This window comes from Rhinolophus sinicus, linkage group LG09, assembly GCF_036562045.2.
Source record: "Rhinolophus sinicus isolate RSC01 linkage group LG09, ASM3656204v1, whole genome shotgun sequence".
In the NCBI taxonomy this organism is placed as follows: domain Eukaryota; kingdom Metazoa; phylum Chordata; class Mammalia; order Chiroptera; family Rhinolophidae; genus Rhinolophus; species Rhinolophus sinicus.
In genome coordinates this window covers 71,887,330-71,901,572 of record NC_133758.1, presented here as the reverse complement: position 1 = coordinate 71,901,572, position 14,243 = coordinate 71,887,330, and the positions used below count along the sequence as shown (strand labels likewise).

Here is a 14,243-nt window from a genome sequence, read left to right as displayed (position 1 = left end):
CATCCAGAACAAGTGCCACCAAGGACCAGTTTTCGAATGGATTCCTCTGGCAAGTATTCTTCAATACTCACAGTCCTATGAATGATGTCTTCCATTTTGTGTAACAAATCATTTGAGTAGTATCCGTTCATTAGTATGTAATTACTGTGCTAATTTTATTCACCCACATAAGCATGTATTTAAGGTAGAAAGCACGTCTCATCAAGGTAGGCCTCAATGGTTGTCAAAGAAACAAACAAAAGACAAAAGAAAACAGCCATATTTATTGATTTCTTTCATAAAATGCTTTAGTAAAAGAGTAGATTACAAACCAGGTGACAAAGCCACCAGACTGACTAACTTTATGCTGTCCAATCCAGTAGCTTCTAGCCACATGTAGCTATTGGGCTCTTGAAATACAGCCACTCTGAATTTGGAGGTGCTATACGATATGCTTAAAATCCACACCAGATTTCAAAGACAATACCAAAAAAAAACCCAGAAATGTATAACATCTCAATTATTTTTATATTGATTAATGCTTAAATAATATTTTGAATCTATTAGGTTAAAAATATATTATTAAAATTGGTTGCACCTGTTTATTTTTGCTTTTTTAAAATGTGGCTACTAGAAAATTTTAAATTATTTATGTAGCTTATGTTTATATTGGACAGACCTAAACTAGATACATATAAATAAGAGATTTGCAATTCAGACATTTCCGAAGAACTTATTAGAAATTTTTCTAATAGAATTAAATTATTTTCACATCAATTAAATACCTCTTTTAATTTTTTTATACCATGCCAGTAATCAAATGCTACATTTCAATATTTTTAAAGTTAGAATAGAATGTTATAATTTCAAGTTTAAGAGCTATTAGTAATAATCAATCAATTTATTTGAAAGGAAAAAAATTTTTGACCTAACCATTCTGAAAATAATTAATTTTGGTTTATGCTAAAATATTTAATGTCACTATGGAAATGAAAGAGGAAAGGGAAGATTCAGATTTTTTTACTCTTAAGAAGTGCTTTGAACAGCTGACTAGACCACTGGATTGAAAGCTAGAACACTGCAACAATTACAGAAAAAAGCATTTCATAATAGTACTATTTCAGGTCTGTAGGCTCACAGCACACATCTCTAGCGTGTTTCCATGATGACAGCTCATTATCCATCTCACCATGTTCCAACACCCGTTGGAGAATATATGTGCTTGAGATCATTTCACTTTGTAAGTTCCCATGTCATTTTTTTGGATATGTAGAAAATATGGAAGATATTGTTTAGCATTTTGTCTTCAAATAATGTGTAAAGTTTTTGTTTATCTCGGTCTGAAAAATTTTAAAGCATGATTATTTTTATATACCAACTGTAAAATCCTTATAAGTTTTAAGAATATTGTATGTCTAGAGGGAAATGAGACTTAGTAATTACAGTTGCAAAATGAAAGCAGGACTTAATTTGAAAGTCTAAATCTTAGCATACTGGTCACAGTAAGCACATTTCTTGAAAATCTCAGCTTCTGAAAGTACTTTATTTAAAAACAAAAGAAGAAATAAAAGAACCACCTAATAGCTTACATTACCTTGATATATGTACAAAATACTATTTTTACATTTCAAAAAACATACATTACTTAAAAGAGAAAAGTTACAATGTAGTTCAAGCATATCATACTACCATGCAATCCAGGTTTTCAAGAATATATTCAATCCAAATATTTTCTTAAATGTCCACACAAGTTATCAAAATATTCTAGATAATTATTACTGCATCCAAATAAATAGATCTCCCATACTACTTCTCACATTTATAATGTCCTTTATCAAATTCTATGTCATGATTTTTTGACTTAGATATATTTATCATAATTATAAGGTATTTTTTTAACTTTAGCTATGTAAGATGCTTAGATACAGAGGCAAAACTAATAGTCAGAAGTCCTAAATAATGTAATAATGAAGCTAAATGATAACTCCATAGTAAAATAACACCATGATTTATCAGGTCAACTAGATTAGTGTATTAAAACAATTAAATTCAAGAAACATTTATTTAGCAATTCCTACAGGGTGTGCATAATGGAATACTATAGATAGGCAAAGATAGTGATGCCATCACAAAGGGACACACACAGTTAGTGAGAAACAATGAATCCATAGCTAGCACCTTTGAATGGACAACTCCACCCAAAGACAAGAGAGCCAGGGCATGAAGTATCACAGAAACCAAGACTAGGGATCACTTCTGGAGGGAGCTCTTTCCTTGTTTAGAAACAAAAGAAATCAGGAGTCATCAAGGTACATCACCAGTATGAAACAAGACACAGAAATCGGTTAGAATGAGAAAAGATAATGGCCATTCTGTTTGGTCATTAAGATGTCATCAATGACTTTAAAGAGAGTAATTTATTAATGCCAAGAGAATAGAAACAAGACTGGCAGGAGTAAGGCAGAAATGAGAGAATGAAGATGAGGGACTACTCTTCCAAGAGAGAAATGGATGGGTAAGCAAAGTGGTATTTAGGATGGGGAAATCTGAGTTTATTTGAAGGCGGAGGCAGAGAACCAAACAGAGCAGGAGATGGTTCCGACTACGGCTAAAATGAGTCTGGCCACATTCACATTACCAAAGGTATAAAGGAAAAAACATAAAGAGAAGGGGGAAATGTGTTAGCTACTTATCTGGTAATGTTAGATTCCAACAATAGAAACTATTTAATTCCTGTTTTACTCATCCTGTATCTGGAGTGCTTTGGAAATCCAGAATCCAGAGACATATTTAATAGCCACCTTTGATTCCTGATTCTTTCCTCATACTGTCTTTCCTAGATCTCTTTACAAAGAAAAGCCAGAAAATTAGAGCTCTTTTCAGCAGGAAAGAAACTGAATGAATTCCTTCTCTGTGCCAAACTGATAATAAGCCTGTGGTACTTATGTTTTAATTAAAACATGAAAGGGGATTCAAGTACCAAAATTTAATTGACATGTTTACAGCAGCATCCCATGTGCCAAATTAATCCATAAAATGCCGTTCTTTGCATTTTTGAAGCTTGGATCATTCATAAAATTAATCAGTTGTGTTCAGTCACCCATCCTTTTCCCTAAAACCATGCACAAAGCCATGTCTTTCAAAAGCTAGACCAAGGATACGTATGACACGTGAAGTCTTCCTGGAGTCTTAGTGTGAAATAAGAATCAGTTTTGAAATTCTGTTTATCTTTGTTATGAAGGAAGTTGTCCTGATACCTGGATGAGGCCACCATTTGCTACTTTTAAATGTGTTCGCTTTTTCAATGTCAGTGGGAGCCCAAGATAAATCAGGACTTGTCAATTCCATTCTGATAGCTTGCCACAGTGGTCATGTAAAGTCCCATCTAGGATGAGTATCTTAAGCTGTTTTATTTCATAATGCCTGAAGATCCTGGGTCCTGACTTCTAAGGAAGAAGCAACACTGGCCATGGCTGGCCATTGAACACCAATGTCCAAAGAGTGTTCTGCCTCTCCTTAGTCCATTTCTTCACAACCACTGCCTCATCTTGAGTTGCACCAAGAAAAACTTGAGTAATCCTGATAGTTCTTTAAAAACAGCTGAGGAAAGGGGAGGTTAAAAAAAAAGAAAAAGGCGTAGGAAGAGAATGAACAAGAAAGCAGAAGAGAATAAAAGGATGTTGCTGGGACATGGTTGAGTGACATCCAAAGCGACTCCGGTCCCACTAGGTATCCACCAGACCCCTTCATCTGACAGCCTTCCTGGTGCAAGGTTTGCAAACCAACAGGAGAGAGGGGTGGTGATTGTGATATTCTGCAACTAGGGTAAAGAGTTGGCTCTTGGATGTCTTTGCTTTAAGTTCTTGCATTAACAGAAGACATAAAACATGATGCGATAATTTTAAATGTGTCATGAGGCCAGAAGAGCAGCTAAAGGAAAGTATCAGAAACATCACAATCTTTCAAGAGAATTAACAAAGCAGGAAGGAAAAAGAGTTATGTCTTCCAGCTTTGTGCATATAATTGTAGCTGTTTTCTAAAGACAGACTCAAAGGGTGGGGTGATGGGTAAACCAAGAAAAATAATCTTTATAAAGCTCTTATTTAACAGACACACACACACACACACACACACACACACACACACACACACTACTGCCTTAAGGCACAACCCATCATTTAAACTTTTTTCCAGTTAACTATTTCTCTAAAGTTCCCATTCCCTGCAGCCTCTGAGTCTCTGTTCAAAATTAATCAAAGAAATACAAATAAAAAATAAATCATGTCTCCTGGCACACTTTTCTAATGGGTCTCTGTCTTTGCTTCTTTCTACTTGCTCATGTACCATGAAGCTAGCCATCTTCTGCTGGAAAATTGGAGGGTGAATGATATGTATGGTTGGCACAGTTCACCCTATTAGAAATCAGAGTAGTCAGAGTAAGAATCAAAAGATCGTAATGCACCCAAATGCACACAAAAAATAGGGGAAGGAAGATGAATGCCCTGCTCACATCTGTTCTTAGAGTTAAATAAAATTAATTTTCTAAAATCTATATTTCCTTACCAAAAAAAAAGGAGTTCTGAGTCTTTCCTTTAGGAAAAGCTTTCCAACTCCCCCAAGAATCACAGCATTTTCTGACACAAGACAACACTCTCATACCTTGGCATAGCTCAAATTCCATTACTGGCATTGTCATAATTTCAGCATTTGCTTGGGGGAAATTTTTACTTAGCACATAAAGTGAATCACACAATAAACTCTTAGAGTTCCTCATGCAATATGGATTGGTGCTAAAGCTATTGGCGGAACAGTTTCCCATTTACCATACTCACCAGCAATGCAAAAATGAGAATATTTATAAGGGTAGATGAAAAGTTCTGGTTAAAATATGATAGCTCTATTAAGTTTCAAAAATATGTCATTCTGTCTTTGTGTTTTTTATGTCTACGTGGTCTAGAGTCCTTAAAGCTTAAGGTAACCTAGACAGGAGATTGCTGTGAGTAGTCGTATCACAACCAATGTTTAGGTTTGAACAGGGGTTTGGCATTAGCTGTCATCTTCCCATCTCCCCTGGCCTGTCTGCCTCCCTCGGAGGAGTATGACTTTGTGGGACTGCTCCACCTGCCTCCAGAGTCCCAAAGGCTTAGCACACACCCCAACATGTGATTTCATATGTGATATTATAGACCCCAGAATAAACTGAGTTGAAAAGTCAATTGTGCATTGTAGAGTGTAGGACAAAGTTTTTATCTTCCTTTTACCACAGAACTCTAATAAATGATTTAACAGGAATTGAATTCTTCTAAGTTCTCTCATCTTTAAAATATGAATGATTATACAATTCATAAAGGACAACTAATGGATGTAGAGATCCAGTTCGTTAGTCTTCTCTGAGTTTTTTGTTAGTCATTGAATGGAAAAGACTTATTATAGATGCCTCTGGTCATACAAGGGCATGAAAGGTCACTGAGTTTTAGTTATATATACATATGTACATATGTACTTATGTGCCAGACTCAGCTTTTCTGTTGAGAGAACAGACACAAACTAAGCTTATATCTACATTTCAGAAGGACCGGCCTTTCGTTTATCACTGAATGTACAGTCCAGGTCAGAGGGCACAAAAGCAAGCCCATATCATAGTGCTTGGCTTATTGTGTCCCTTCAGCAGCCCCACTTATGGTAGAACCTGGAAAAGATTCATCTGGCAGTCATTCACTGATTCTGTCTCTCAACCATGACTACTAGTATATATACCCAAGTGGTCCAGACATAGCTTCCTGTCCCATAAAAATTCTCTGAAATCTCATCCCAATTTCCCAAACTATCCTGTTTAAGCAAGGAGAATTGAACTTGATATTTGCTTCTATCAGTTCTAGTACCTCCTTTAAACCATTAAGGCCCAAAGATCACTAAATACTTCTTAAGCAAAGGACGGCATTAATAAGTACGTATTCCCCAAAGTAGCAGATCATCCACTGACATCCTACAAGTGTCCAAAAACCTGTGCACCACTCAGTTGGGATTGAGGCTTTACCTCTTGCAAAAGGTTCAAAAGACCAGGAATAGGGGATGAGCGTAATATTATCTTTAAACCGTCAAAATATTTCTTACGGTTTTAGTTTATTTATTCTAGGGTTGAAAAACAATGACATTCAGGAGAATTTCCCAGCTTGTTTTTAGGTATGTTTCTGTTCCTTCAGCTAACGCCACAGATGCACTCCTCTTCTAGTTTATTTTGAATACGCTAATGAAGTCAACAGAGGCTTCCACATTATAAAATGTTTGGGGGTTAGGAGTTTACTTAGACCCAGATGAATTTCTACCCCTAAATTATTAAAAACCTAAAGGAGTTGGTCAGAAAATAAAAACTTAAACCTCAATACAGAAAACTTTAAATTTCATATTTTCTAAATTTTTACAATTTTAAAAGAAATCACTTTTATTAGGCATAAGTTTATATCCCCTTATCCCCTAACCCCCCACCGCGCGCGCGCTCACATGCGCGCGCGCACACACACACGCGCACACACACACACTAAACTGGATGCAGCTATGTTAGTAAATGACTGGGTAGCACTTTACCAGGTAGTTCCAGGATGTTGCCATGTATTCCCTCATACTTCTAAAACAATCATTCTAGTCAGAGTCAACATCCTCCAAATGATAGCCAGTCTTGAAGATAATCTGAATGCCCTCAGGAAAATAAAGAATTATAGAGGCATCAGTGGTTTTTTTCACCTAAAAAATGTGTGTGCTCTTTCTGCCTATGGTGATAGCTTAGTAATGCCCTTGGCTGTTAATTTAGATACTACCTAATTTTGGAATACCTACTTTTTGTTGCCATATTTTTTTAATTCTCTATGCTTGCCACCAACTCTAACAGCACTCTCATTAATCACATCCACAAAATTAATTTATCATTGGTGAGTTCAGTCCCTCAGGGTGTGAGAGGGCAGGATTCATTACTCAGTGGTGTCTCCTTTATGCCAGGTCCAGATTATAAGGAGCTGGATGTTCACCTTCGCAGGATGGAGTCTGGATTTGGCTTCAGAATCCTCGGGGGAGACGAGCCTGGGCAACCTGTAAGTTAAATCCTCTTTATTTCCGCATTTTGGGCTGTATTGTATGTATACTCATCAGAGGGAATATTCTGTATGAGGACTAAGAGGAAATCTTTTAGGACTCACGTAAAAAAGTTAGTGGTTTGTTTTTTCTTGCTATTTAAGTTGTTAAAATATGCCAGTATTTCCTTGCCTATGTATCATCATAAATCAGTGCACATTGTTTTAAGAGAAGGAAATTATTCTTTCTTAGAATAGGTGAGATTTTTCATGAATATTTCAACTATTTAGTTGTATTGGACCAACTCCTGGTCTCTATGGGCAGCAACTCACAGGTAAACATGCAGTATGACAGAAGATACACAATTATGTATGTTTTCAATCAGTATTAGAGGGAAGAGAAAACAGTGAAATGCTGCAGAATCTCAACCAGATTTGAATTAAGGGGTTACCATGAGAAGATGTTCACTAAGTCAAATTCACTTGGCACAATATTGGGAATTTGGGGAGGGTTCGGAAGAAAAACAAAATATATATATAATGTATATATTAATTTACATGTATAAATAATATATTAATATACATTAATTTATATATTAATATATAATGATACATCAGAGTGAAAGTATAAAATAACAATTTTAATACACAGAAACACAGCAAAGCTAGATTTATAAGCACATATTAAAATATAAGCTATAAAACTCTCATTGTGAAAGATGAGTCTTAAATGATATCCAATGTGACTAAGTCAGGTCCATGAAAGTTTTGAATAAATGACACCCCATCCCAGCTCGGGTGCCTGTACCCCATCCTAGCTCATGCACGGGACTTAAGCTCTAAGCCTCAGTTTCCTTATCTGCAAGGTGAGGATAACAATAATACTTTTCATAGAGCAGCTTTAAGAATTAAAGAAGATAACCTATATAAAGCTTTGGGTATTGTGCCTGCATCATATTAGGTGCTGGATAAATGTTTATCATCTCTCTTACTGGTAGATTGTTTCAAAGAATAAAAATAGAACCACCGATGGGCAGAAATCTTCAGGAGAAAAAGGTTAATCTAACAAACGAAAGGAATCTGTAAAAATTAAAACTGTGCCAAAATGATAGACTGGTTGATTGACTGACAGTGACCTCCTTCCCAGGGGAGGTATTCAAGCAGGCGATGAGAACCTGACAGGAACCCGAGGGGCTTCCTCTGTCCTGGATGTTAGATAAGTCAGACCAGATGTTTAATGAGAGAGAGGTCCCTTACTCCGGAAAACTCTAGGAGGCTGAGCTTGGACTCTAAGGATGAGGGCGCTCCAGGGAAAAAAGACTTATTTCCTCATTCCTGGGGATAAAATTTGGCAAGTCAACCAGAATATGACTAATTCCTTAGCTGCCAGAAATGTAAAAATGCGGTTGCCAAGGTGGATTGTCTGGATTTTCTTATTAGTGCTTTGGGAGAAAAGAGAGTGCTGAGGTAAAATTTAGGGCTCAAATAATTTTAGACTTAAATTTATTCAGAGCCTAAGTTACGGATCCCATGCCATGGATAGAAGAAACCAATCTTAGTTACATTTTGCTCCCCTTCACAGAGTTGTTCCCCATCTTTGTCTCCTGATTCTGAGTTTAGCAGGGATCTTCAGTAACCTACTCAGCCTTCCAGCATCATTCCTCCCTATAACTCACCTCTTAAAATTAAATTTATGAGGATAGCATTGGTTAATAACATTATATAAGTGTACAATTCTATAATACATCATCATGTTATTGCATTGTGTGCTCGCCACCCAAAGTCTAGTCTCCTCTTATCACCATATAATTGACCCCCTTTACCCTCTTCATCCTCTCCCCACCCTCTACCCCCTCCGGTAACCACCATACTATCGTATAACTTATCTGGCTCTACACATATGAAACTGAAGATAGTATCAGGTTCTTTCACATACGTAAACATTTAACCTCTCAGCCTCGACAGGGTATTTATCTGACTTAGTTTCCTTCAGGATTGTTCTCTAACATGTTCATAGTCTTCCTATTCAGTTTGATCGGTAGGATTTTAAATTCCTGTCAAGCAGGGGCTTCATCTTTTCCTTTTTATTATCCTTTAGTGCCCCATAAATGAGAAGTACGCCATTACCCAGAGTTAGCCGAACTCCAGGTTAAGATCTCAGTCCTCCAAACTGCCAAGTCTGCCCAACACACCTGACACTCACTGCAATGAATTTGCAAAACTGCCAAGTCTGAGGGAAGAATCTCCATAATACTGCCCTCACTTCAGCCACTAGCTGCAAATTTGGGGGTCCCCAAGGCCTTCCTCATGTTCAGTAATTCACTAGAACAACTTATAGAACTCAAGAAAGTGCTATACTTAGGATTACAGTTTTATTATAGTGAAAGGAAACAAATTAGAACCAGCCAAGAGAAGAGGCACATATGACAAAATCTGGAAATGTTCCACTGTTAAGCTTCCATCGTCCTCTGGGATGTGTTACCTTCCTGGCATTGATGCCTGGAGGACTGCCAACCAGGATGCTTACCCAAGTTCTTGTGTCCAGTGTTCGGGTTTTATTATGAGGGCATGATGGATGGAATCATCGTCCAGGTCATTGAGCTCACCCTCTGGCCCCCTTTCCTTCCCAAAGGTCAGGCTAATATCACGTGGGTCAAAGGCCCAACCCTCTAATTACATGGCTGGTGGGTCTGGCATGGTCAGTCCCCATCCTAAGGCTGTTGGGTGGCTCCACCCTGAGTCATGACCTTAGTGTAAAGGATCAGGGGCTCCCCATGAGTCTCATTAGCATAAACTCTCAGGTTTGGCCCAAGGGGCACACCATGGACAACAAAGACAATCTTGTTCTAAAGGTATAGTGGTTACCTTTCAGGAAAAGCCAGACCTCTCTTTTCACTGAGGCCAAATTCTTTACTACATGGCCATGTGCTTCAAAATGAAGGTAACAAATGATATCAAATGCAGGAAACAAAACAAAACCATATCTAAACTAAAATATCCCTTTAAGATGATTTTTATAGCTTTTTATGGGGCACTGGCTGATAGCTGAGACTTTTTGTAAGGCATTTAAGGTTAAATCCATATCAAATCCAGTGTACTTTAACATAATGCCCCAAACTTACCGACTTAAGGAGTCTCCCTAGAAAAATGAGGCCCCTCTTTGTTCCCAAATGCACTGCCTGACATGCTGTCTTCCCCTTGCCAGTCTGTGAGCTCCTTGAAGGCAAAGACTGTGTTTTGATGGTTTTTGTGTCTTCCAAGCCTAGCATAGAGCCTGGCACAAGAAATCATTGTTAAATGGATGTGAAGAGAGTCCTCTTCACCAAACCAAAACTGTCACCCAAGCTTCTCAGAACAAATAACGATGAAGTTTACATATTTGTAGGCCTCTGTGTCCTACAGGGTCTGTAGAATTAACATGGCCTCACCCCAGAAGCAGGGATATGTCCTGGTAACCCTACCACATGCTTTGTTCAGCTCCCGCAGTGCCTTACAACTGCTGTGCATCAACTAATTTCTCCTTTTCAAAAATTCAGATTTCCATTGTCTCTTGAAAAATGCATCTGGTAGCATCAAGCTTGCCTTTCTCCGTGACAACTGCTTTGAGCTAAGTAGTTTGTCAGACTAAACGTGGCCACAGATCCCAAAACTCCCTCATGCCTGTGTTTCTTATTTTGTTTACTATCTTTGAGACTCCCATCCCAAAAGATTAGATTGAAAGAAATTAGAAAGGTGAATATTTTGCACCAAAGGAATCTTCAGCCAGGGCCAGATCATGTTTTTTATAGGCCCTGCATGGAAAATATCATCAGGTCCCTTCTGTTACATATAAATACAAATTAAAGATTAAACTATAAAATAAATCTAAGGGAAAACAACAAAGTTTCTTACTTCAACACAGTCTTTAAAATATAAAATTCTTACTTTGCTAGCCCTTCCCTGCCCCTCCCCCCACCCCCTCACACCCCCCCACACACCCCCACCTCCACCCCCACCCCTACCCCCACCCCTGCCCCTGCCATATACTCATGCTTTGTCTGCTTTTGGGGTGAACTAGCACCACATGCGGGAAACATTATCTTCTCATTTCTCCCCCGTCTCCCAGAGGTAGAAGGGATTGCATGACAGTCACAGGAAAGGCACAAACTGGCTCAAGAAGAGAGAGGTCTGCCTGAACTTTGCTGGGCACAGAAGCAGTAGAATTGTCATCCAGATGGAGCACATGTAGGCGTTACTCCCAGTGAAGCTCAAGTGTGTGAATGCAGCATAGTCGCTGCTCAGCCTCAGGACAGCTTTCTGCCTGGTCAGGACACAGGTTCCCAGGTCCCCAACCTTCTCAACATTGGCTTTGCATCCCCAAGTCCATTCCCCCCACTAGTAGGCAGGCATCCAGTATTTATGATAAGCTTCCTCAGATTACATGGCTTGCTGGTTATCCTCGTTGTGTTTATTTAGATTTATTTTGGTTTATTCTTTCATTTGAATGATTTAAGATGCACTCAGGCTGCAAGTTACAATTCTGACAGTTAAGCCATAAAGTAGAATCCTAAATCTCCCTCAAGCAAGCAAAGCCAGAAAATAATGTCTTGAAGACTAGACTATTGCACCTCAGAAAAACCATGTCAGAAAGAGTGAGTCTACTGTAAAGATCTCCCATAAGCCTTTCCTTCCTGCTTCCTTCCACTATAGGTTGGGAGGTAATATACAAACAAAACAAGCTAGCCTCCTGTAATTGCTGACGTGCTACAAAGGGAGAGGTACAGGAGAGGACTTGGTCCCCAACCACAGGAGGTCTCATAAATTACGTCAAATGGGTTTCTGCCTCCATATACACGAAACGGTATTGACATCTCAGGGTGCGCATTAAACACAACAACACGGCTTACGGCAAATAATGAACAGCAGGACTCCAGCTCAAACAAAGCATATGGGCATTTTTCCTGCAAGAGGAAATGCTTTTCACAGTTAAATAACAATAGAAATAGAAAGAAATGAAAAATTGCCAGAAAGGAACAAAAATGAGATTTCCAGCTGTGAGCTGAAAAGAGATGGGGAAGGCATCAAGATGGAAAGACTTGGGAAACACAGCCGTGGAGAAAGGCCTGTGTGGAGAAAAACTGTTGGAAGAAAGAGAGGTGACGATAGACGTACTCCTCGGTGCGGGAGTCTGGTGCAAACTTGTGGGGGAGTTTTAGAAGGCAAGAGCCTGCAACCTGCTTGCAGCATTGGCAAGTTGTCCCACTCTATAATTATTGCAAATCAGATCTACTGGGGCTGGACTAACATTAGGCAGTGAAGGAAAGAAGTAAAGAAATTAAAAGGCTTACCAAGGTGGCTTTCATTTTGTTTGTTTCTTACTTGTTTTTGTTTTCTTTTTTGTGTTAGTTTTTTTCCCCTGGCTTACTGGACTATCAGCCCCTTGAATGTGAATGCTGTTATTTTATATCAAATACTCTGCTTTGTTTCATGCCCTCACAGCCTATAAGATATAGTGTAGTTGTGGAGTTGTTTTTGATCTTTTGTCTTTTAGAGAAGGCGATTAGAAAGATAAGGCCATGGGTGAGTTGTTCATTTGCTGGGGGTTGCCACAGAGCACTTCCTTCAGGGCCAAAGCAATAGAGGCAGGATAAAGACCTCCCCCAAGAGCAGTAAGAAAACTGATGGGGGGTGGGGGGTGGGAGATGAGGGTAAGGGGAATCAAATATATGGTGATGGAAGGAGAACTGACTCTGGGTGATGAACACACAATGGGATTTATAGATGATGTAATACAGAATTGTACACCTGAAATCTATGTAATTTTACTAACAATTGTCACCCCAATAAATTTAATAAAAAAGAAAACTGATGGGTGGTACTGACAGGTCCACAAAGGCTGAAGAAACCAGTGAGGCTGGGGGGTAGGGGGGTGAAGCCAGTGTTGGCTGGGAAGACACACTGGCCAGTATGGCCAGGTATCAGCAAGACCAGAAGGAAACCATAGCCTGATGGGGCAGGGAGCCCGGAGCATATGCTCAGGGTGTCCCCTCAGCAGACCTGGAGAGCGACCAGTGAGATGCGGCAGGGAGCTCAAGCCAGGCACCAGAAGGAGAGTCCTTCAGTAGATTTGAACATGACCAGTGAGACCACAGACCCCGTGACTGTTAGGCCAAGTGGGAATACTCAGGATCTTGCTACTCAGAGTGTTAGAACTACAGACCAGCAGCGTCCACCATCTCCTAGGAGCTTAGTAAACATGCAGAATCTCAGGTCCCACCCTAGATCTGCAGAATCAAGATTCGCGGGGGTAGGTCCAGAATTCTGTTTTAGCAAACTCACCGGCTGATTCACATGCACCCTAAAGTCTGAGAACCACTGACGTAAGGGATCAGATATCCTGAAGCATGTTTTCAAGAGCTTAAATGAACATGAGACACCAGTGTGACTTATAGTTCAAGAAGGAATCCTAGATTTGTCTAGTCCCTGCACTTTGGTGACAGACAGGAAATGTGGTGAATGTACAAAGTATATTCAAATAAAGAAACAATTTGTGGATTATTTTCCTGAGGAGAGAGACACATAGAGCTAGCTCGGTGTTAGCAGTAAAATATAATGCATAAAGATGCAAACAGACCAAAAGCTAAGGAACAACAGCAACGTGAGAGCTTGCAGCAGTGACAGTGGGCACGGTGAGCCTCTTCCCAGCCAAGGTAGCAGCTCCTGATGGATGGAGCAAACGTAGCTAATACATACATGTAACTAATACATATATTAGTATATGTATATATATGTAACTAATATATGTAACTAATACATATATTAGGCACATCTAATGCCTGCTCCAATCCACCACACTCAGCTCAATTTAAGTTTGTTTAATAGCTATGGCAACCTGTGTTTGAAACAAGGTAGAGGATGAATTCTATAATATAATTACATAATATATATGCATATAATAACTATATAATACTATATAATAATTACATCATATACTGTATGATATATAGCAATAATTATATCATATGCTATATAATTGTGTCATATATTATATAATCATATATAATAATTTATATTGAAGAATTATATTGAATAGTTTATTTAGATATTCAATTGAAGTAGCCATTGAATATAGTTTATTAAAAAGAACTATATAAGATTTGATAAAGCAAACTAAAGTTTGAAGAGCAAACTTCAAGTTTTTAAAAATGTATGATGAACTTC

The 14,243-nt window shown here is 38.6% G+C and overlaps 1 protein-coding gene across 9 annotated transcripts in view; it reads left to right on the top strand.

Annotated features, from left to right (window-relative positions):
- MAGI2 (membrane associated guanylate kinase, WW and PDZ domain containing 2) overlaps nt 1–14,243 on the top strand; it is a 1,294,930-nt gene that overhangs the window by 1,143,552 nt on the left and 137,135 nt on the right. For 7 of the 9 annotated variants that reach the window (XM_074340646.1, XM_074340644.1, XM_074340648.1 and 4 more), the window contains 2 exons: nt 8–49; nt 6,973–7,064. In XM_074340646.1, the coding sequence (XP_074196747.1) occupies nt 8–49; nt 6,973–7,064 (134 nt within the window). The remainder of the gene's footprint in view (nt 1–7; nt 50–6,972; nt 7,065–14,243) is intronic. The other 2 variants (XM_074340647.1, XM_074340649.1) reach the window with 1 other exon arrangement.